The sequence below is a fragment of the Pelobates fuscus genome, chromosome 9, assembly GCF_036172605.1.
Source record: "Pelobates fuscus isolate aPelFus1 chromosome 9, aPelFus1.pri, whole genome shotgun sequence".
Lineage (NCBI taxonomy): Eukaryota > Metazoa > Chordata > Amphibia > Anura > Pelobatidae > Pelobates > Pelobates fuscus.
Genome location: NC_086325.1, coordinates 153,099,462 through 153,125,314, shown reverse-complemented (window position 1 = coordinate 153,125,314; position 25,853 = coordinate 153,099,462). Strand labels below are relative to the sequence as shown.

The 25,853-nt window shown below is 43.2% G+C and overlaps 1 protein-coding gene across 2 annotated transcripts; it reads right to left on the bottom strand.

The window, feature by feature from the left end:
- On the bottom strand, positions 1–24,862 carry LOC134573207 (histo-blood group ABO system transferase 1-like). Of its 2 annotated transcripts, XM_063432790.1 has the most exons (6): positions 24,800–24,862; positions 18,321–18,380; positions 15,290–15,334; positions 5,125–5,160; positions 3,980–4,114; positions 1–775 (listed from the first exon to the last, which is right to left on the bottom strand). In XM_063432790.1, the coding sequence occupies exons 1-6, from the start codon at positions 24,811–24,813 to the stop codon at positions 40–42; spliced, it is 1,026 nt and encodes a 341-aa protein (XP_063288860.1). In that variant the 5' UTR covers positions 24,814–24,862; the 3' UTR covers positions 1–39. The 2 variants fall into 2 exon arrangements, with proteins under 2 accessions (XP_063288860.1, XP_063288861.1); XM_063432791.1 differs by lacking the exons at positions 15,290–15,334; positions 18,321–18,380 and having other exon boundaries at positions 24,800–24,843.
- Positions 24,863–25,853: the final 991 nt, after the last annotated feature.

The following is a 25,853-nucleotide window of genomic DNA, read 5'->3' as shown; positions in this document are numbered from 1 at the left end:
TGCAGAATATTGCAAAACTTTGTATTCATTTTTTTTATTTTAATGCTTAGCCTTTTTACTGGTTCTGTTTTTTTTTATTGACCTTTTGTTCCGGATTTCATTATGGTTTTTTGGAACAGCAACAAATCTTCGTCTTTTAAGGAATCCTGGGATACCCATACGGTTGTCCCATAAATATTCAGGTGAAAGGAGCTTTGTCGGTTTGTAATAAATAAAGTATTTGTTTAAATGGCTCTCTTCATGCCATATAGCTTCAATATTTTTCTCTCTGTCCGCCATTATGCCATTATGGCAGTAATTGGTCAGTTTGTATATTTCTTCTGTTGTACCCCCAAAGTAACCTGCTGCGTAATAAAAGTCCCCCTCATCATTTGGAATGTAGGCTCTAGACTCTGGCCGCCGTTCATACGTAAAACTCTGTCGAGGTGCGTTATAGTAACCAGGATGTATGGTCCCAAACAATTCACTTAAGCTCTCTACGCCAACATCGTCACTGAACTGCATGTCAATATCCGCCACAGCCAGGTAGTCAACCTCATTGCTGAATCTGTCACGAGTGTAATTGCGAATCATCTCCATGCGTCTGAAGCAGATATCCTGCCACCTTTTGTACGTGGGAGACTTCAGAATAAATACCTGTCTCCCTTCACCAAGTTTAAAATTGTACTGGCGTACCTCCTCGACTCGGTCAGTGAGTATGTAATAGTTGACTTCATGTCCTACCATGAAGAATTTTTCAGCTGTTTCTATGAATTGTTTAAGGAACACTACATACCTGAAAAAAAAAAACCATAGATATATAAATCAGTTATGAATAAAAAGAGATTCTACATGAACAAGGTAAATGTGATTCTGCTATAAAGATATACAACATCAGTTGTAATACAGCAAAATCTTCTGATTGATCTTGTAGATTTGTGTAAAGTGTCAATCATATAAAGGACAACTGTCATCAAATTTTTACTTCTGGTTTTTAAAAGTGTATTACATTTAATGAAACTTCATGATTTTTTAAAAAACATATTACATTTAATCAAACTTTATGATTTTTTTTTAAAAAAATAATGTACATTTACTTTTGGAGAAATTGCTGCTGCAGGTACGCACACATAATATAGAGCAATTAGGGTCTTTGGGATCGCTACCACTATAGTTATATTACTCTCTATCCCATCTTCAAGAGAAAAGGACCCTAGCCAGTGTATCATGTAAAGCCTGCCCATGTTGTAAAGGAATTCACTGCCCTCCTAGTATAATTCTGTAGAAAACCTTATGCCGTGTCTTAGTCAGCACTGGATACCAAAAAAAAACTTTATTTTTTTTATTTTTTGTATTACAAATAGGAAACTAAAATAGTGCATTTAGTGGAATTCTAATCACATTGTGCATTCTAGGAAGGGTTGCCACCTGGCTGGTATTTTACCGGCACAGCCGGCATTTGGTGCTCTGAGGCTGGTGCCGGTATTGCAAAAATACCGGCAATACAATTGCCGGTATTTTTCTATGAGGAGAATGTGCTGCAATATTGGCACCGGCCACCAGGGTGCAGTGCTCTCAGGCCATACTTCGAAAACTCGTTGGTGCTAGAGCTGTGTGGAGAGGGCTGAGATGGGGATCTTGCAGCTTGTCCCTACCCTCTCCACTAATAGAGTCCGCGTGGGAGGAGCCGGAGCTGCAGGTCAAGGAGGTGGAAGCATGGCAGCAGGGACTGAGTCTTGAGAGCAAGTAATTGTGTGGGTGTGTATATGCAGCAGTTTGTGTGTGAGTGTATTCAGCAATCAGTGTGTGTGTATATTCAGTAGTCTCTGTATGCATTCAACAGTCTATATCAGTGATGGCGAACCTTTTTGAGCCCGAGTGCCCAAACCGCAATACATGCCAACTTTTTTTTCCTTAAAGTGCCAACACGGCAATTGCGTGTGGGGGGGGGTGCGTGTGTGTGTGTGTGGGGGGGGGTGTTGTATGTGAGGGGTGCTGTGTGTGTGTGTGAGGGGTGCTGTGTGTGTGTATGAGGGGTGCTGTGTGTGTGTATGAGGGGTGCTGTGTGTGTGTATGAGGGGTGCTGTGTGTGTGTATGAGGGGTGCTGTGTGTGTGTATGAGGGGTGCTGTGTGTGTGTATGAGGGGTGCTGTGTAAGTGTATGAGGGGTGCTGTGTAAGTGTGTGTGTGTGTGTGTGTGTGAGGGGTGTTGTGTGTGTGTGAGGGGTGTTGTGTGTGAGGGGGGTGCTGTGTGTGTGTGTGAGACGGGTGCTGTGCGTGCTGTGTGTTTGGGGGGGTGCTGTGCGTGCTGTGTGTTTGGGGGGGTGCTGTGTGGTGTGTAAGTGTGGGGGGGGTGCTGTGTGTGTTTGGGGGGGTGCTGTGTGTGTGTGTGTTTGGGGGGGGTGCTGTGTGTGTGTGTGTTTGGGGGGGTGCTGTGTGTGTGTGTTTGGGGGGTGCTGTGTGTGTGTGTTTGGGGGGGTGCTGTGTGTGTGTTTGGGGGGGGTGCTTTGTGTGTGTTTGGGGGGGGTGCTGTGTAAGTGTGGGGGGAGTGCTGTGTGTGTTTGGGGGGTGCTGTGTGTTTGGGGGGGGTGCTGTGTGTGTGTGTGTGTTTGGGGGGGTGCTGTGTGTGTGTGTTGGGGGGTGCTGTGTGTGTGTGTTGGGGGGGTGTGTCAGTATCCCCCCCTCCCTCCTTCTTACCTTTAATGAAGTGGGGGGGGGGGGACACACAGCCATCCCTGGTGGTCCGGTGGTAGCAGGCAGTGCTTCCGGTTCGGGAGGCAGGGGAGGGATCTGTGATGCTGAACCCTCTGTCTTCCCGCGCGATGCTGTGTGGAGCGTTGCCATGGTAACGCTCGGCAACGCTCCACACAGCATCGCGCGGGAGGACAGGGATCAGCATCACAGATCCTTCCCCTGCCTCCCGAACCGGAAGCAGAGTAGGCGCCTGCCGTTTCGGGCAGGCAGGTGCCTACTCTGCAGTGATGGCGGACCTGTGGCCGCGTGCCCACAGAAAGGGGCCGGCGTGCCACCTGTGGCACGCGTGCCATAGGTTCGCCATCACTGGTCTATATGTATGTGTGTTCATCAGTCTGTGTGTGTGATCAACAGTTTGTGTGTGTATTTAGTAGTCTGCGTCTCTGTGTTTGTATTTAGTAGTCTGCGTGTGTGTATGTGTGTGTATTTAGCAGTCTGTGTGTGGGTATACAGTAGTCTGTGTGTGGGTATGCAGCAGTCTATGTGTGTGTTTGAATTTAGAAGTATGTGTATGTTTTCAGCAGTCAGATGGGAGAATGGTGAAAGAAAAGAACCAGAATATCTATCTGCTATAGATGCTATGTACACACATTGTTATATAATTTATACACACAATGACATACACAGACATTGTAGACACACACTCAAAGTATACAGACAATGACACACTCTCAGACAAGAGTAAGAGCACACTGTTATACACATTTAGACAACGACACACTACTATACACACTGCCACACACACACACACACTCACACACGCACACACTCACACACGCACACACTCACTCACTCATACAGTACATATACACAATGCCTCACATTCACAATGCTATACACACAGTCAGACAAAGTACAAACATTGTAAGTAGTTTGTTATTGATTTAGGGAATTTTATCCTTCCAAATGTTCTCATTCTTGTATGTACGTCGTGCCCTGTGATGTTATGCATATATAATGAATTATGCAAATTATAATGGCCGTTTTTTTTTCCAAAAAAGCTGGCAACCCTAATTCTAGGAGACATTTCACTCCAATTAGAATATTTTTTTTTTTTAGGCATAGTGGCAAAGGTATTCAAGATAATCATTTTCGTTTTGTAGTAAATTTTCTGTGACACCACAAACAGCATCAGGCTCTTGTAATTCAACCAGTTAATACCAAAGGCATGTTTCCTCTTATTTAACCCCCCTTCCCCGCACACACTAATTTTTATGATAACATATGTGAAATCGTTATTACTTACTTTTTAATGGCAAACATCGCAAGGCCAATGCGAACTCCTCTTAATTGGAACTGGGCATTCAATATATCAATGTTATAGGTACCATTCCAAACAATAGGGGCAAGCCACGGTGTCATCATCACCACATCAGTTCTCCTATAATATTGAACATACATGCAGAGTTAGACATTTTTACCCTCTGTATGGAATCACTTATTGATGTATTTATTGATTCAAGTTTTAATGATATTTCTGATTATAATAAATAAATAAATAAATAAATAAAAAATATAAAAATCAAACATTTAATTATTATTATTATTTTTTTTAAGTTAAGTATCTCAGAATACCATGTGAAATATGCAAATACGTTTTTAAAAAAAAAAAAAAAAACTTTTTTAAATTTTGAAGGCATTCTTTTGCAATAAAATTTCGAATTGACAGAATTTCCCATTCAGTATTTACTGTATTGTTTACTAAATAGATCTGTACACAGCAAGAAAGTTACACAGCTTGTAAAACATGTTCTATTTAGCATAAATACATTTCATATGTCTTTCCATTATATTCACATTCATATCATATAAATTACAGTATGCTGAAGGTTCTTCAAATCAGAAGAGGCACAAAGCTTTTGCTACATTAAAAGATCCTCAGTTTTTGAGCACCTTTGCCAATGGGCTGGAAGATGTGATTAATTTGTTTATTTGTTATATGATATCTGGTGTCACATATGCACACAGCCTGAAAAAAAACTCCCATTAGCTGAGAGGCGTGCCCAACATTGCAATCTGACCAAGTTTGCAGTAGTTTTTTTAAACATTTCTTACATTATTTCTTGTTAGTTTTTGGTTTGTTTGAAAAGTGTTTGCTGGTTTAAAAAAATTATTATCAAGTAATGCACGTCCTTTTAACAACTTTCTTATTAGCGGATCCCAGTTTTGTAAACAAGAGAATTGCACATTTTTAAGCCCAAAAAAATTATCTTGGAAAGTCGGAGGTAAAGATATGTTTTAAAAATTCAGAACTGGGTGCTAAAATTTGCAACACCCTTATCAACTATGCACAATTGATGGCTTTGGCAATAAAGTTCCGGTGCTCCTGACCGTCACCACTGTTCGTGAAAATATACAGGAAAAAAAAAAGTTTGAATACATAAAACTCACGGTGGGGTAAGAGCTTGCGGCTTCTCATACAGCATCCTGAAAGCACAAAAAAAACAGATCGTATTTTAATTAAGATTTAAAGTTGTTATTAGCACAAATGAGATGTATACATATATTGGTGACATTTTGCAGATGTTTTATTTTTATAACAAATTTTACCAATGAATAGAAGAATCGTGGTTTCAGTGATATGCATGTTTGTTTGAATTAAAGGGACACTTACAGGGTTATGTAATACATTGAGAATTCAAAATGAATTCAAAGCAAAATTTAAATTTAAGGTCAAAATATCCGAATTAGACAGAAAGGAACAATCCAGACCCCTAAAGCACCTCAGCTTGCTGAGCAGTAGCGTCTCCAGGATTCATACTTAGGGGGGGCACATAAGGGGCCAGGGACAAAAGTAGGGGGGCAGGTATAAAACGTGTGTGTGTATATATATATATATATATATATATATATATATATATGTATATATATATATATATATTTATATATATGTGTGTGTGTGTATTTACATATATACACACAAATACACAGTGCTAGACAAATTCCAGGCGCCAGGTTGCCATGGCGACTAGACACTTCAACCTGGCACCTGGCATTTGTCAGCTCATTTTTAAGCCACGCAGGCTGCCTATCCTGTATTCGGGTACAAGGGAGGTCACAAAATGAGAGGTATCTCTCTTGGAGCTCAAGCACTTACAGAGACTGACCCATACAAACCCATAGACTGATCCATACACATACACAGACAGACCCATTGACACACACACAGACTGCTCCCCCACACACAGACTGACCCATACGCACACACAGACTGCTCCCCCACACAGACTGACCCATACATACACAGACTGACCACCCACACACACGCACAAATTGACCCGCCCCACACACACAGACTGACCCACCTCACACAGACTGACCCATGCGCACACACAGACTGACCTCCACACACACGGACTGACCCCCCCACACACACAGACTGACCCATACACATAAAGGCTGCTGCACCCCACACAGACCGACCCATGCACACACACACAGACCCCCCCTACCGCCACACACAGACTGATCCCCCAACACACACAGACTGATCCCCCAACACACACAGACTGATCCCCCAACACACACAGACTGACCCATACACACACAGACTAACCCATACACACAAACTGAAACCCCCACCGCCACACACACAGACTGACACCCCACCTATAGACTGACCCCCGCACACAGACTGACCCATACACACACAGACTGACCCATCCCACACAGAATGACCCATACACACAAACTGACCACCACACACACAGATTGATCCCTTCAGCCCCACACACAGACTGAATTCCCCACCCCCAAACACAGATTGATCCCCACAAACAGAGACTGGCCCCCCATACACACCCATACACACAGACTGACCCATACACACAGACTGACCCATACACACAAACTGACCCAAACACACACACAGACTGACCACCCACACCCATACACACACATACTGATCTCCACACACACAGACGGACCACCCCACACCCATACACACACAGACTGACCCCCCACACACAGACTGACCCATACACACAGGCAGACTGACCACCCTCACCCATACACACAGACTGACCCCCCACACACAGACTGACCCATACACTCACAGACTTACCCAAACACACAAACCCTTCACCCCGACACAGGCTGAATCCCCCACCCCCAAACACAGACTGATCCCCACAAACAGAGACTTACCCCCATACACACCCATACACACAGACTGATCCATACACACACAGGCTGACCCATACACACAAACTGACCCAAACACACACACACACACACACACAGACTGACCACCCCACACCCACACACAGAGAGACTGAACCCCAACCCCCACACACAGACTGATCCCCACAAACAGAGACTGACCCGCCCATACACACAGACTGACCCATGCACACACACAGACTGACCACCCACACCCATAGACTGATCCCCACACACAGACTGACCCATACACACACAGACAGACCACCCACACCTATACACATACAGACTGACCCCCCACACACAAATTGACCCACACACACAGAGACTGCACCCTCCCCCCCCCACACAGACTCACCCATACATATACACAGGCTGACCCTCCCCCTCTGCCCCCACACAGAGAATGAACCACACACACTGACACACTTACCAGCAGCTGCATGTGTGCCTCTGTGCAGATCTGAGCTTCCTCTCCCTGTCTCTCCCCTACGCTGCTCTCTATGACCCACTTATTTACATATATACCTTGTTAAAACCCACTGGCTATCTGGCTGTCAATCAGATTACAGATACTGTTACTTCCTGTTTTTTCTGCTCAGTGAAGCTAAACTTAAGAGGCGGCAATTGTAAACATTTGATCGATTTTCACAAAATGGGGATCAAACGATTGGGATCAGACTGGAGGAGGGTGCGGATCTCAATAAGAAGTACAGGCAAAGGAGATATTAAATAAAAAGGAGGCAGCAATTGCTCAGAGCACCAGATAGTTGCAATGGGAAGTCTTTGATTGGACAGTCACAGATAGTCTGGACAAGAGATACGCAGCTTTTGCAAGCCGGTTTTAGATGTGACACCAATAAAATGCATTACTAAATGCATGTATGATTTAATGGTGGTATATACAATAAACAGTGATTTTGTCGTTTTTTTATTATATATTTGGGCAGTGAAGTGTATTTTTACATTTGAAATTCACTTTGAATTTTCACTAAATATCACTGTTGTCTGTACCTTAACAATACAACCATTAAATAAATAAATGGAGCAGTCATCACACTAAACAAATCAAACTGACTATATGTTACTTTTTTAATAAAAAAGTGCATGGGTAGTAGGGATGTGCATGGGCAAAAAATTTGGTTTGGTTCGGTACTTCCAAAATTCGGGACTTCGGCAATTCGGCACATTGGTTCGGTTCAGCACTTCCGAAATTCGGGACTTCGGCAATTTGGCACTACGGGACTTTGGGAATTCTGGACTTCAGCAATTCCCTAACCCTACCCCTAACCCTAACCCTAACCTAACCCTAAACATACCCCTAACCCTAAACCTAAACTAACCCCAACCCTACCCCTAACCCTATACCTAACCCAACCCTTAAGTAACCCCTAACCACAACCATAACCCTAATCCTACCCTATCCCTACTAGGGTTAGGGGTAGGGGTAGGGGTAGGGTTATGGTTGGGTTAGGGGTAGGGTTAGGGTTGGAGTTAGGTTAGGGTTAGAGTTGGGGTTAAGTTAAGGTTAGGGGTAGAATTAGGTTTAGGGTTCGGGTTAGATTCCTGTCATCATTCCCTTAATTTTCCCTCCCTCTCCTCTTTTGCCACTTTTCAGAAAGCCAAAGCACTTCGGCACTTCCGAAATTCGGCACTTCGGCAATTTGGTTCAGTTTGGCACTTCAAAAATTCGGGACTTCGGCAATTTCGTCCTTTCGCCAATTTGGTTTGGTTCGGCACTTCCAAAATGTGGCACTTCAGCAATTCAGCAATTCGGACATTCGGAAGCATCCAAATGTCTGAATTGTCGAAATTTTAATTCAAAACGAATTGCACATGTCTAATGGGTAGTAACAATGTATCACACATGGGGCAACCTATGCAACTGCATTTGGTCTAACGGGCTTCATATTACAGCTGATGCGATCTAAAGCTGTCTCTTTATCAGCCAGGTCCTACTAAAAAAATGTTGCAAGAAGTGCAGAAGGTCAGTGAGCAGCCCCTTTGTGAACTGGTCCATGCACCCACCATTTTCTTTCATTTTAATGGTACTGGCCCTAAGGCCAACATATTTATCACCTCTTGCTTCCTCATTTGTGATATGGTGAGGTAACATTGACAGATCCATTAGAGGCCAATAATACTCTTGGAGACTTTATCACTAGAGTCCCAGTGTAGTCCTTACTTTTTGAGGGGCTCTTGGGTGAGATCATTTAAAGGGCACCCATTGTCCACATAAACACATACATGATTGGCATCACATGCATATCTGGTCATGCACAATTATATAAATCAGGACTCTATTGTCGCGGGAAGCCATGGGAACTCAGTTCCTTTGTTAAATGTGGAGAGGAACATGGATCTCACATCACACTTAATACAATGAAGAGAGAGGAGTATCAAAACGTCTGTACTTTAAATGCTCTATGAATACATTTGGGCTGCACTAGTGGGCCCCTATAACTAAGCTGCACTTTGTGGATGAATACTTTGGATAGCAGAGAAGCAAATTAAGAAGTGCTGTTCCTTCTTTTACCCCTATGCAAATTTTAAGTCACAAGTGGTCTGTATATAATCCTGTGCGAGTTCTGCCCCCCTCAGTAGCTGACATGTCAATGGGCCTCTAAAAAGCTGGGAGTATTTAAAATCTATCTATATATGTTAAATATGTGTAGCAGTATACAAATACTACATATGATATAACAGCAAGTAGGGGCTATTAAACTAAACAGGTGACCTAGTGTCCCATTGAGGGCACCTGTGCACAGGACACTGTCTAAGTGCTCCCTGCATGGTCCTATTGTCTTCAGCACAGCCTTGTCTACTGATTTAAATGGGGATATTCGTCTATCATACGGAAGGAATTTCAACTACATTCGGTTCCAATATATTGTGATATTTGTCCGTTATTTAATTTGAAAGATTTTTTTTTTTAGTTTAAACATATTTATCCTCTTTGAGGATATATATATAAAAATATAAATGAACAAATTGTAATCATAAATAATTTAGAGTACAGCACTTTAAATTGAGATGGTATGAAAATAAACCAATATAATATTAGGTGATCTCTATACCGCAATGGGTAGTAAACACATATAACGTAAAAGGATGAATCTAAGAAAATATACCTTTTTTTAGTTTATACAGTATCGTGTTTTTTCAATTCTTTATTTTTGTTGTGCTTAAGTGAACAGATTGTCCTGCACCGTCACAACAACGAATGCAAGAGCATGCATAAATCACAATGAAACAGAATACATAAGATATTTATCCTCCTGAGTTATCACTTGCTTCATTATGCTGCTTCAGCACATTTTTATATTTAAAATATTAGAAAACAAGAGTGAAAGGCACAGCAGGGTCATGTGAGTGTACGTCATAAAAACACGTTTGGTCTATATATGCCTATGGGTCTGGCCTGCCAACAACAAAAGAAACAAGTGATGATCCTTTACCAGCTAAAACATTGCAGCACATAATAGATGAAAGTTTTAAAGATTAGTGTCGCCATAGGTTTAACATAGCTGTCATTCCTGGTTGTTTAAACAATTGGTGTCTATACGATTATTCAGTTACAAAACATGCTAAGTATACTAGGTTAGCAATTATATGTAACAGGTGCAGTCGTGGTATTTATCTAGCATTAAACGAGAATAGTGCATTATTATGTTTAAGCATTTTCCAGTTTATATATACGTCTATGTTGTAGGTGACAGGTAATGAAAAAAAAAAGACTAAGCATGTTATTCCTAGTCCTGAGGTGGTTCGTGATGGTTAAGGACCACTGGCTCTCTATCTAGACATCATTATAATGTGCTGGGTAGTGATCCGATTACCATAAAGGCCTAAAGCATAGGGTTAACACAAAACAAGTGAAACATAGATAAAGCGTGTCATGAGTGTCTACCAGGTAACTTGCATGAAGACATAGAAAAAAAAAGAAACAAATGGGTCTCTATGGTATTAGCAGGGCCATGGGCTATGAGCTTCTCCGTGAGTCAGTCCATGTTGTGTCAGCCAATGCCCGATCTGGAGGCGTTGTTTGCCTGCTTAGGACGGAGGTCGCCAGTGTCAGTGAGCAGCCAGAAGCATGCCGGTATTGCCCTCCTGCTCCGGACTTGTTGTGGGGCCAGCATCATTTCACCACAGACTCGAGGACTTTTATAGGCCGGGTCCTTCCCTGAAGAGGTATTGGTTGGGGGCTGTGGTGGTGTTACGCCGCTTGTGGCATGCAGGCCTCCACCTATGTGGGAGATGCATCGGGGCTTTGCTCCTCGGGGCCCTCAGCCCGGATGTGCTTGTGTGGGGAGATTGCGATCTGTGTCGTTTGTTTTATGCCCGAGGGCTTCCCAGGTCCTCTGTGGCTGTCCCTTTCCATGTTCCATGTTGTGCTCTCACTCGCCTGCACCTGTGCTTGTGCGGCAGCGTCGAGCCTCCACTTTAGCCCAAAGGTTTGCGAACAGCTTTCCCAGGCGGGCGTCCAGGGATTCGCAGATGCTGTGTTTGGGCTCTGGTGCTGCGAGGCCTGTGTTGGGTTGCACGTCCACCATCTTAGGACAGCGAGTGGTTTGCTGGTTCGTTGCTTGTTTTAGGCTTTTCCCACCATTTGCAGACCCCATAGGCATTTGGGTTTTGACGATTGGGACTGGGATAACCCCCTCAGGTCCAAGGGGGGGGGGGCGCCAGATGCTTCGGGTGCCACATGCTTTGGTGAGCTGGGAGAGCGGCCGCCTCTCCCCTGCTTTGGTGTAGGCCCCAAGCCTCCGACCCGGCAATCCAGCGGGCAAACCGGGTGTGTGGGGTATCCTCAGGATCAGTATCGTGTTTTTTATATATAAAGTGATGTCATTTAAAATGAGAAGTCAAAGATACATATACAGTTGATTATATTGTGTTTTGAAAGATTGTGACATCATGTACGAAGATGGAACGAATGCACGTAGTACCATTGGAACGCACATGTGATCGATTTTCACAAAATGGGGATCAAACGATTGGGATCAGACTGGAGGAGGGTGCGGATCTCAATAAGAAGTACAGGCAAAGGATAGGATGGACATCATAGAGTAGGAGGACACACTCATTGAAACATCAATGGGAGCTGAGGTTTTGGACTATTTAAAGAGAAACTCGATCGGATGAGTTTATGACATGAGTAGTTCGGCTTTTTATTTTGTATGTGATTTGTTTTGGTACCTACGGAACTCCTAAACAGGAAGTTTGCCATAGTTTGGCAATAAATATTTGTTACAACAGTGCTCTAGCAGTCTGAAGTTTCTGAGAGTGGCTGGACAGGTCCCATCCTTGAACTACAAGTGAGTGCTGAGCAGATGGTCCCTTATGTGACTGTTGGGAGGCATGGCTTACATACACCCTAGAACTCAGATGCACACTAGTACACAGACACACCCTAGCACACAGATGCATCCTAACACACATACACACTCTAACATACAGAGACAAAAACTAGAATGCATTCAGACACAGACTAGCAGAAATTCATAGATGCACACCATAGCACACATACATAAACACATACATACAAAAGTGGAAAAGCATGAGCATACAAACAAACTTAATAACACTCACATGTATAAACACAAACTAACATCCATCCATAAATATAGACTAATATACACACTTCAGTGGTAGAAATACCCAGTGGTGTATCCTGGTTTTGTGCTGCCCTAGGCAGGACAAAACTCAGGCGCCCCCCTCCTGCCCGCGCCAACCCCATCCAACCCTTCCCCCCGCCCGCACCACCCCCACCCTTCCCCCGCCCCGCCTTCTAAATACACACACACACATTCACTTACAGATACGCATACACTAGCTAACAGAAACACACACTCGCTAACAGAAACACACACACACTTACAGACACACTCACTAACAGACACACACTCACTAGCAGATACACTCACACTCACACTAACAGACACACACACACGCACTAACAGACATACACACTAACAGACACACATACACACACACATACACACACACACACACTAACAGACACACACTAACAGACATACACACACACACACACACTAACAGACATACACAGACACACTAACAGACATACACAGACACACTAACAGGCATTCACACACACACACACACACACACACACACACTAACAGACATACACACACACACTAACAGACATACACACACACACTAACAGACATTCACACACACACACACTAACAGACATTCACACACACACACACATGCATTCACACACACACACACACTAACAGACATACACACACACTAACAGACATACACACACACTAACAGACATACACACACACACTAACAGACATTCACACACACACACACTAATAGACATACACACACACACACTCTAACAGACACACACACTGACATACACAAACACACTAACAGACATACTCACTCACATATTTAACACATTTTTATTTTAAATTTACCCTCCTATTTCTCCCTGGTGGTCCAGTGGCTGCTGGGCAGTGCTGGCGGGCGGGCGGGCGGCCGGCGAGGGAGCACTTCCTCTGAGCTGTCTGCTCAGCTCCCTCGCGCGCCGCACAGTGAGGCTGGGAGGCGGAGCCGAAATATGACGTCATATTCCGGCTCCCAGCCTCACTGTGCGGCGCGCGAGGGAGCTGAGCAGACAGCTCAGAGGAAGTGCTCCCTCGCCGGCCGCCCGCCCGCCCGCCAGCACTGCCCAGCAGACCGCCCAGACGGCATGTCAGTTAGCCGCAAGGCTAACAAGGCATTTGCCCTGGGCGTTTGGGGGCGGCTTTTTTTGCCGCCCCCTGGAAAATGCCGCCCAAGGCAAATGCCTTGTTTGCCTCGCGGCTAATACGCCCCTGGAAATACCGCTGGTGCGGCTGCACCGAGGCTGGTATGCAGAGGTAGTCCATTGGGTGGTCCTAGGTGCATGGGCCTCTTGATGGTCTTAGTGAATAGGGCCCCGTTGGGTGTAGAGGACCTTTAACAGTGCGACTGGGCCCCTGTTATATTGCCGAAGCTGAGAGGAAGTGAGTGTTTGCACATCCTCCCAGATACAGGGAGACAGCCACACAGGAAGCAGAGAGCAAGCAAAAGCGGGAAGAAGCAAGAACAGTGCCAGCTCCAGAAACACACTCCTTTCAGACTCGGCCAGCACCATCACCCCAGGGAAGGCACCCTCCTTTACATAAAAGGTATGTTGAAAGAGTGTGGCTAAAAATTTTACAAATATTACATGTATGTGTGCATCTGTGTGTATGTGTGTGTCAGTGTTTGAAACTGTGTGTGTATGTGTTTGTGCGTAAGTGTCTATTTGTCAATGTCTGCATCTGTGTGTGTATGCATCTGTGTGCATCTGTATGTTTAAGTATCTGTGTGTTTGTGTATGTGTCAGTGTGTGTATATGTGTGTCAGTGTGTGTTAATGCGTCAGTGTATGAAGGCATGTGTCAGTGTGTTTATATGTATTTGTCAGTGTGTGCATATGTGAGTGTATGTAAATGTGTGTGCTTTGTCTGTGTGTGTGTGCCAATATGTCAATGTGTGTATTTGTGTGTGTGCCAATGCGTATCTGTGTATGTATGTATGTATGAGACAGTGTATGGGTAGAAGTGCATATATCCCAACTAGCCAATACCAACACTGCAAGCAAACACACCCTTTCAATCAAACACAAACATTACACACAAACACACCCCTTCATTAAAATGGTAAAATAATCTACAAGCACCCCTTCATTCAAACACAAACACTACACACAAAAGTACACCTGCATTTAAAGGTTAATACTACATACAAGCTCACCGCTGCATTCAAACACTACACGCAAGTACACCACTGCATTCCAATGGCAACAGTACATACAAATACACCCCTACATGCACCCACATACTGCATACAAAAACATGATTAAATTCAAACGCACAAATACTGCTCATAAATACAACCCTGCAAGGATGGGCAAATAGTAGATCCCCAGCTGGAATAGCATTGTAGGAGTTGTATGACAGATGGTGATCTACCTTTTGACCACACTTGCGCTGGGGGGGGGGGGCGGGGGGAGGAATCTTGCACCATGTTCCTCTTTACATTAGTTCCACCACATAACAAATTAAAATGTTATTATCCTCCTGTCTTCTTACTTTACTCTGTGCTCTCCCTGGTGTACAGTGTTGGAGCAACAGGAGAGATGTACACCGGGCAGCACTGCTTTCCCTCCTGCCACCCTCAGCTTTCACGGTAGTTGGTGCCCTGCTGTGTTTCTCAGTGTTACTATGTAGCTGACAGAGTTACTAACAGTAATGCTTTTGTGGTTGAATCAGCTACATTTATACAAATATTATATTGTAGCATCAATATCATTGTTTACATTGTGTTATCAGATGTTAAGTTACCGTTGAAGAAGTTTTGGTTCTTGTATTTGGTCTGCACTGGATACACTGTAACAACAGGTTTAAAAATAATTATATGAGATATTAAACAAACTGCCCCATGACATCAGCAGCAAGCATTTAATGATATTAAAAAATAACAGGAAGCATTTTAAATCAGAAAATTTGTTTCACCATATTTTATCTCTAGTAGAATTCACATAAACTGCAAATATTCCAATTATTGTGTCAGTTACCATTTTTCACATTATGTAAATTATACTGTTGACCAGCCGTTGTGGACCTGATTGGGATTGTCTGTTTTGGATGTCTACTTGGTTAGCAGGATCCTCGTTGGCTGTATACACTGATCATCCACAACGATAAAACCACTGACTGGTGAAGTGAATGACTTTAATGATATCGTTACAATATCACATGTCAAGGGGTGGGATATTTTAGGCAGCAAGTGAACGGTCAGTTCTTGAATTTTATGTGTTGGATGCAGGAAAAATGCGCAAGTGAAAAAAGATCAGAGCCATAGTGATGGCTGGACAACTGGGTCATAACAACTCCACAAATTCAAGTCTTGTGGGGTGTTCCCGGTTTGCAATGGTTAGTACAATAGGTGAAGCGGCGTCAGGGTCATGAGAGACCAAGGCCTACTGACGCACATGGGGAGTGAAGGCTATCCCAGCTGGTCGGATCATACAGAAAAGCTAATGTAATTCAAATTGCTGAATACCTTAGTGTTAGCCATGAAAGAAAGGTGTCATAACACACAATGCATTGCAGTTTACTACAAATGGGGCTGCATAGCTTCAGAATGGTCAGAGAGCCCAGGATGGCCCCTGTCTACCGCCAACAGCACCCTCAATTGGGATTTGAGCAATAGAACTGGACCACGGAGCAATGGCAGAAAGTTGCCTAATCTGATGAATCCCATTTTCTTTTAGATCAAGGGATTGGTGGGTGCGTTTGCATTTCTTATATGGGGAAGAGATAGCACAATATGCACTATGGGACGAAGGCAGACTTAAAGGATCTGCTGCTAATGTATTGGCCCCAGATACCACAGGACAGATTCAGAGGTCTTGTGGAGTCCATGACTCGATTCATCAGAGCTGGTTTGGCAGTATGAGGGGAACCTGCATGATATTAGGCAGGTGATTTTAAGGTTTTAATGACTTTGATGATATCATCACAATCTCACACGTCAAGGGGTGGGATATCTTAGACAGCGAGTGAACGGTCAGTTCTCAAATTTCATGCGTAGGAAGCAGTAAAAATGTGCAAGCGAAAAGATCTGAGTGACTTTGAATATTGATGGCTAGATGACTGGGTCAGAACAACTCCACAAAGTCAAGTCTTGTGAGGTGTTCCCGGTTTGCAGTGGTTAGTACAACAGGTAATGTGGCGTCGAGATCATTGCCCACCAAGGCCTACTAACACACATGGAGAGTGGAAGGCTCGCCCATCTGGTCCAATCATACAGAAGAACAACTGTAATTCAAATTACTGAAAACCTTATTGCTAGCCGTGATAGAAAGGTGTCAGACAGAACTAGAATACAGGGAAATGGGAGAAAGTTGCCTCATATGAATGACGTTTTCTTTTAGACCAGGTAGATGACAGGGTGCTTTTGCATTGCTTTCATGGGGAACAGATGGCAGCAATATGCACTATGGGACGAAGGCTGACTTAAAGGATCTGTTGCTAATGTATTGGTCCTAGATACCACAGGACAGATTCAGAGGTCTTGTGGAGTCCATGTCTCGATTCATCAGAGCTGTTTTGGCAGTATGAGGGGAACCTGCATGATATTAGGCAGGTGATTTTAAGGTTGTGGCTGATCAGTGTATGTAATCTGTGGCAAGGTCAGAGAGGCTTTCTATGTGAGTAATAGATTGGAGCGATCTCTATTCCCAGCATGATGGGGTTAATTGGGGGGAGTCACCCCTTGAATGTTATCAACCAGGTGAATGTAATTAACCAGCCCTAGGGTTTTAAAAGGTTAGCCTCTGAAGACATCAGGGAGTCTAACAGCTGGGAGAGAGGAGGCCTGAGACTCTGAGAAAAAGGTACTGTGTGAAACCTGCTAAAAGTGCTGTATTTCATTTTGTTTAAAACTGGTAACCAGATTAGCTGGCCAGGTGGATAGTTAGTAACACTGTTGTTTAGTAAGTCTCCAAGTTGCAGTAGGATTTATTTTCTTTTTGTTTTTGTTTTGTGGGAGAGCACAACCTTGTATAAATTGTGGAAAGTGACAATAAACTGCAGTACTATTTTATCCTGACTGTTGCACTTGAAGTTTATTGTGAAGAGCCTGGCCATCCTGCCACAAATCCTATTGTGGGCCTCTGTGCATTAACTATTAAAGTATAAATGGTTTTACTTGGATCATGAGAAGAGACAGATATGTGTGATCCAGAGATCTTTTCCACACTATGGTAATTCTTCTTATCATTTAATACATTACATGTAGGCCATTTACCATTTCTTATTTTAAATAATTTATAATTAAAGTGCTAGTTACGGTAGCTCTGTCACCTCAAACTTAACTTTATCATATTGTTTCCACTTTCTGAACCTGTTGCTCTTTTTTTTTCTGATTTATTTATTTTTTAAGACACAAGAGAAATTGATGACTACTTTATGTATTTTTCCTACACTTGGGAATCTTGACAAAGGAAGGGGAGCTCCACCCTTTTGTCACAATTGTCAAGCACAAGAAAAATACTTAAGACAAAGAAGTCCCTACTTTGTCTTATGTTTTAAAGAAAAATAGATCAGACAAGGAGAAAATAAAAACAGATTCTGAAAAAGGAAGGCAAGAGGAAACAATAGGAGAAATATATAAGTTTGGGGTGACAGTGACTTTAATGGTCGAGATTGCTCTATCCATTCTCATGAGTATTCTTAATTTAAGGAAAGTCTGAAGGGTTAACAAAAGGAATAATACATATAGAGTTGAGCAGGCACATGGGTTGGTCATTAAGCTGAATTAAAATCTTAGATTAGATAAGAAATATTTTATTTGCAGAACACTACTCACTCCTCGGCATTGCTTGCAAATAGTAAGACACGGTGCCAAACATTGGTTCTAGACGTATACCTTAAAAAGAAAAACACGTTTCACTTTTCTTATAATGATTAATTTTGACCTAGAAAAATTAAACAGTGGATAGTGTACAGGACAAAATAAAAGTCTGAAAAGAACAGAAGTTAAACTGAAATCTGCCTTTGCGAGTCCTCTCAGTATATGTACTCCTTTTGTAAGCATGGATTAGATAAATGTAAGTCAAAGCTTTGCTGTTTCTGCTAACATCTTGCATCCGGCTACTAGTTGCTGGACTGTCTCAGAAGCCTCTTTGCACAGTCTGCACCTTGGGTCTTGCCTGGTGTGGTAGACTCCAGCTTCTATTGATCTGGGGCTGAGTGCCTGCTCCTGTGCTGCTAGGATTAGTGCCTCAGTAGTTATTTATACTCCCCTTTTTGCCTTGGTTCCTTGCCCTATCGTGGTTTCTGTTTCAGTTCCCTTTAGCGCTTGTTGTGTTCAGTTGTGTTTCTTCGTGCTTGACCTTGGCTTTGTTTTCTGACTACGTTATCTCTTTATCCTTATCTGTTCTGTTTGCCGGCTTGCTGTTTACTGTGTACCAGACCCCGGCTAGTCCTAGTTTACGCTGTCTCTTTGTGCCCTTGACCTCGGATCGTTCCTGACTCTGTACTTCTCCTATATACGTTGAGTCCGGCCACTCTAAGGTCCGCTAGACGTATCTTCCCTCTGTGTTGTCTTCTGTTTAGCTGAATCCTGCGTGTAGGGGTATATTCTCGTTACAGGTAAATGCCACATTTAATGTTCACTTGAGTTATTGTCCTAGAATTGACTTCTAGAGTTGTTTTCCACTTGCCCATCAAGTTCGTATTGTCTTGCTCACCATGTAGAGAGTCAAGCATTCCAGTATCCATGTGTGTGGCATTGTGTCATAGGCTTTCTTGTAGTCAATCCAGGCTGTACACAGATTGGTCTGTCTGGTCTTAGAATCCCTTGTGGCTGTTTGGTCTACCAGTAGTTGGTGTTTTTATCCTCTGGTGTTGTTTCCAATCCCCTTCTTAGTATTGCTCATATATTGACTCATATGCCCTTGGATCTTGGAGACTATGATGCCTGATAGGAGTTTCCATGTTGTGGGGAGGCAGGTTATTGGTTGGTAATTGGATGGTGCTGTTCCCTTGTGAGGGTCCTTCATGACCAGTATTGTTCTGCCTTGTGTTAGTGTAACGGAACTCCCTGTACTCCGACCGAGTACCTTCTGTCGATGGACACTTCCTAGCCTGCGCCGAGGACCACAAGCACCGCACTGGACACCACAACCGCCGCAGACTCCACAACCACCGTAGCTTAACTGGAGTCTCGCTGTCTTCTGTCCACCCTGGATCAGCTTCTGTCCTCCAGGACCGTATGGGGAAGACCTCTCCTCCAGGAGAGCGTATCAGGAACAAGCTCTTAAAAGAGCTAAGTGATTAAAGCTCAAGGGAGTATGCAGAGCATAGCAATCCCCAGTGTGTATAGCTGTCCCCTCCAATCACGAGACAAGACTACGTGTTGAGGGTCAAGAAGAACTGACTCCAATGAGCGTTTATTCCTGCTTATGTACAACTTTCCCAGCAAGGTTACCACCCACGTGGACCTTGTGGGGCCCTGTGTAAATTTAACAACCAATAAAATAAAGACACATGGATACGCACACCCACTTTTTACAATGAGAATCCTCCCCTCTGCTTGGGAGATAATTGAGTTAATTACTGTATCAACTCAATTATCTCCAAGCTAAAAAACATACTTTTATGCCATTTTTGTAACTTTGTGAGTTTACATGCGATATCAATAAAACTTATATTTTTATAACCAGCATAATTTGGGGACAAACATATACAACATTTACTTGAATAGGTTAAGTGGTTCAGGAGATAGGTGGAAGTCATATTTTGACAGAGAAGGGAACACAGCAGCCAGTTCCAACTGGTTTGGCAATGTCCCTGGGACAACGCCCTGCTGGAGAACAATGGGACAGGGGGAGGGGAAGAGGCACACCTTCCCATGGATTCAAAGGGGCAGAAAAAGTGTCCCAAAAGTTTCAATATGTCCATACACTGTTTTTAAAGGGCCAGCACTAGTCCAAATAAAAGTCAATGAGACCAAGTAATGGTTTTTAAGGGCCATACACCCCAGGGCCATAGTCATGTGGCAAGAGGCTGGCAAGCAGGCTTCTCCATAAGCCAGTGGAGCAGAGCAGTTTGACACATAGAAAGCCAGTGGCAAATGGCAGTTTGTCACAGTTAGCCAGTCAGTTTGGGAGCCTGTTGCTAGTAGCTGGTTCATTTGTGCTGATAGGTGTTCTTAACTTATTTATCCAGTAGTTGTGGATCCTGTCAGGTCCTGGGGCTGACCAGCTCTTCATGTGTGCTGCTCTCTGTTGGATATCTTCGACTGTGATGGCAGCATGTAGTGGTCTGCTTTCAGGTCTAGTAGCCACTGGGCCTCGGTGCTATGAGATGCTTTTTGCTCCCAGATATTCTTCCAGTACTGTTCAGTCCTAGCTCTGGGTGGGTCTTGGGGGGAGATGTGGTGGTTATCCTGTGCATACACCTTGGATGGTTCTTTGGTAAAGAGGACATTGATTCTCCTCTGCTTCTTTGGTGTATCTGCTCAGTCTGGTCACCTCCGGTATGGGCATATCCTTGTACATCCACAGCAGCCAGGATCTATCTTTGATCTTTCCACCTCTGTTACCTTGATCCAGCTTACTAACTTCCTTTATCTTGGCTTCCAGTCATAGTCTACATGGACATTGCTTCTCTTTGAGTCTGATCTTTTATGTCAAGTAGCTGGAGGACCACTACTTTTCTGTTCATTTCTGTGATGGTGCAGGATGGGATTGTGGACAATGCTTCATTAACTGCAGCTAGTATGCTGTCTGGTGCTTTCTTTCCAGTGATCTTCGGTAGTCTTGTCCGGAGGTTAATGACTGCTAGTTTTTCCAGGATCATTTCCCTTATATCTGTTGTCATGCCATCTTGGGGTATGGATTCAGGTTGACAATTCTCTGCAGGTAAGAATGTGGGTATGGTAATTGTAATGGAACCCCCAGGCATAAAAGGGGTTAAACCGCCGTTTAGAAGATCTTCCCCTTCCAGAGACACAGGCACAGCTACCGCAGAACTCCAAACTACCGAACAGGATACAAAGTAGCACTCCAAACTCCCGAAATGGAACCTCACGAATAGCTGCTAGCAGCTGAACAGGAAAAGCACCCAAGCGGCTTACACTCCTGGCAATCAGTCTCTAACAGCATACAGTAAATCCCCCCCCAAGAACGAGACAAAGCTCCGTGTTGAGAGTCAAGCAGTGAACTACTTTATTCAGGGCTACCTGCCCAGTATTTATGCAGGTCTCCCACCTGGTGGACACTCCCTTAGGGGACCAGATGGAAGAGTGTGACCAAAAGGATACAGTAGCCAATCACATACATACACAGTCAAACACTCCCACAATGACATCACAATCCCTCCTCTCTATCCTGGAGATAATTGGGAAGTAATCCAATTATCTCCAAGGACAGAGGCAAAACTCTATTAAGCACATGGCAGTAAAAAGACAATACAATAAAATACAATAAAATACACAAGGTTACATTTATTACATAAAATACAGATATGCAACATATCCCCAGATAGCTTAGGTCTGAGCGCACATTATTACTGAATGGTGCTCAGACCACACACATACAGTTCAATTGCCATGGAGCCAAAGTCTTTTATCTTCATTTTAACCTCCTGAGTGCCACAGAGGGAGCAAGTTAAGGAATAATAAGCCCTAGTGTGTGAACTGTGTTGGCTGCCTGTTGCCATGGCGCCCTATGCGGCCACATGTCTCGCACACCCCAAAGGCCGGCCCTGAAAACTGTGACGGTGCCACTTTATTCTGCCTTCACAAGTTTTTCATAATAAGCTTATTTGACCACAACGAAATGTAGACAAGCAGAAAGGGGTTTCATATAGTAGTAAAAACTTCATCACCCACTATTAGCTGCTGGTTTGATTTGAGAAGACAGCAGGCCTAGACTGCCCTTTGGGTAAACCGGGCAAATGCCCGATGGGCCGCAATGGTCTTGTGCCAAGGCCGACAGGGGAAATCAAAGGATCTCCCATGCGGACCCATTCAGGGACGGCGCTGTCCAAAAGCTGGCACTGCTGTGTGCTATAAGGGGTGGTGGAGAGAAAGATCTCCCTCACTGGCCCACTGGCACTTTACTGTGGCAGCAGGAAGAGGAGGAGGGAGAGGACCAAGGTGCTCTAATCTGCAGCTCTGCCAGGTTCTTCCTCTCGTGAGGTTGGAGCTTTGCAGTTACCATGGAAAAGCTTCAATCAGATCTCGCAAGAGATCATCTTTAGTCCCAGGAGCTGCAGGCTAGAGTTCACAATAGGGATTCCAGATAGGAGGAAAAGTTTGCTTTAACCTCAGAGGGGACTGTGATTACCGTGATCACCATCAAATTTCCTGACAAAAAGGACTTGGCTAGACCTGAATTTTGCAAGAATATTCATAGAATGTTCACTTGGTCCATGCAAAGAATGGGCAGCGTTTTATCAACTGTTTGTTTTGAACACACCTCTGCAGTGCATCATCTTGGCCACATATGACTTTATTATAGCTCGTTTTTCCTCGTGCCTTTGTTAGGGGTATCATTCCTTCTTCAGCCTATATTTATAGTTTTATGGGTTGCCTACACCTTAAATAGCTGTTTCTTCTTACTCCTCTATCGGTATCTTGGATTTAGTATGCAATGCTGTATGCATGCTATCCATTAGATATATAGATTTCCTTGGAGAGCCCATCAAATACAGCTTGTTGTCCACATTGTTAGGTGTGAAACATACCATTTGTATCTGTATGTACTATCATATGCACATTATTGATAGGTCCATGTGTAATAATGACCATTTTTATTTTGTTTTGTTACTGGCAAATCCAATATATTAATATCTCCTTTTATAGATCCTAAACCTCAGTGACCCTAAGGCCATCAAGGTTTAACAATGGAATATTGTTAAAGGGACACTATAGTCACCAGAACAACTACAGCTTATTGAATTTGTTCTGGTGAGTAGAATCATTCCCTTCAGGCTTTTTGCTGTAAACACTGTCTTTTCAGAGAAAATGCAGTGTTTACATTACAGCCTAGTGATAACTTCACTGGCCACTCCTCAGATGGCTGTTAGAGATCCTTCCTGGGTCATGGCTGCCTAAAATGCATCCAAACATTCAGTATCTCCTCCCTCTGCATGCAGACACTGAACTTCCCTCATAGAGATTCATTGATTCAATTCATCTCTATGAGGAGATGCTGATTGGCCAGGGCTGTGTTTGAATTGTGCTGGCTCTGCCCCTGATCTGCCTCTTTTTCAGTCTCAGCCAATCCTATGGGGAAGCATTGTGCTTGGATCAGGCCACCACTTCTGATGATGTCAGCAGACTGCTTGCTTTTCTTTAAGGCAAACAGCATGCAGATCCACAGCTTCTGGCTTGAATACAGTAAGATTTTGCTATATTTATGGAGGCATGAGGGGCCCAGGGGGGCTAGATGGTGGTTTTAACACTATAGGGTCAGGAATACATGTTTGTGTTCCTGACCCTATAGTGATCCTTTTAATTGAACGTTTAAAATGGTTTCCTATGGAACACCCTTCCCCTCTCTGTTAGACTTTCACCCAATCTCCACTCCTTGAAAAATCTTTGAACACTTACTTCTTTAGGAAAGCATATCAATTAAACTGTGAACAGCTTTCCCTCCCCTCACCCTGATTCCTCTCCTGAAACGGTCATCAAAACAAACACTAAGCTCTCAATAAACACTATCCTAGCAACCTACTTTTCTACACTATCCTTACCTTTTGTGTCACATTACCCCACTGCCTCTAGCATGTAAGCTCATTAAGCAGGGCCCTCAATCCCTCTGTTCCTGTGTGTCCAACTCGTCTGGTTACAACTACTTGTCTGTTAGTCCATTGTACAGCACTACGGAACTTGTTGGCACTTTATAAATAATATTTATTATAATAATAAGGTGTTTTGTTGTCTATTGATACTTTAAGGGTTACCTCATACCGTGGAACCTCTGGGTGAGGTTTTACGTAACCCACATGTTCATTTTCACTATATATAGTTACAATAAAGAAGTACTTTATATGCTCAGTAGTCCTTCTTCTACTCCAGCTGCTAGAATTAAACCCTGTAGGTTGACCTACAAAGGCTTCTGTAGAGTATGGCAGGAAGATGACATGGGAAGCATTCACTATCCCTCTACAAAGCTGAGGCCTGGAAAATAAATTCATTTCTCTGCAAGGTTACATTGGTGGCATGTGGTAATGGTAATACTCACTTAGTTTGGGGACTTTCCAAATAGCCAATGGCACTACAGGAGGAAAAAAAGCTAAACAAATGGGAAAGCCTTCAGAACCGGCTATACTCACCAGATGTATGACATTGAGAATAGAAGCAGCGCAAGTAAAATCAACAGAATCTTGCTCTGCAGGCTTGCCCTGCAACAGAGAAATGAAGAAGTTACAATGTCATCATTATATCTGAGAATGCTATCTATTCTTACCTGTGTTAGGCTCTCTATCAAACCCGCTCTAATTCCTTACTGATGGGTTACAGTAATGCAGGCCTGATATGTCCAAATTGGCAAATATTTAGCTTGCCGGGCCCTAATTTGTGTTTAATAGATACATTAAATGCAATGTGGATGGCTAAAGAGCTCTTTGCTCTGTAGTACAATGTTTGCCATGCTAAGTGACTGCAATAATTTCAGGAACTACTTCTCAAGGGACATATCCTCAAGGAAGTTCAACCTCAAAAGAATGAAGACATTGTGTAATAATTGTAAAAAATCTGTGAAAATAATATATTTATTTCATTCAAAATGGATTAAAAACAATTACTTAAATAAAGTTAACTGTAAAGGCTTAAAGACTCACAGAGATGGTATAGAAGTGGTCCAAATATGTGGCCATATACTCACTTGGTAACAGACAACTTTTTTAATATTACTTATGTTTTAAGTTTTTCATTGACCAGTCAATCAACCATCCCCCAAACTACGATTCTGTCCATTATACATCCCTTTTTATCTTTTTTTTATTTTTTCTATTCAAAGTTTATTAAGTTGATAAGTACATACAATGAAAATAATGCAATCTCACTGAGAATGCATAGTTATCAGAAAGCAATATAACCAAAGGGTGATACATGAAAAAAGAGATTACATAATCATCAAGAGAGGCAACCATATGGAGAGTACTACATTGTAGTATAACAGCAACATCTAACAGAGTAACGCTAGGCATATTGTTGTCAAACATACAAGACAATGGTAAAATAGGTTAGTATATTAAAGTGAGGTCTGGATACCCAAGGGGCATACAGAGTGGATGTGGTATTGCACAGCTTAAGGCTGGCATTTATGCCCATGGGGCAGCGTAAGGTTGTGTAATGAGACCTAGCTGGTTACCATGTCTCTAAGTC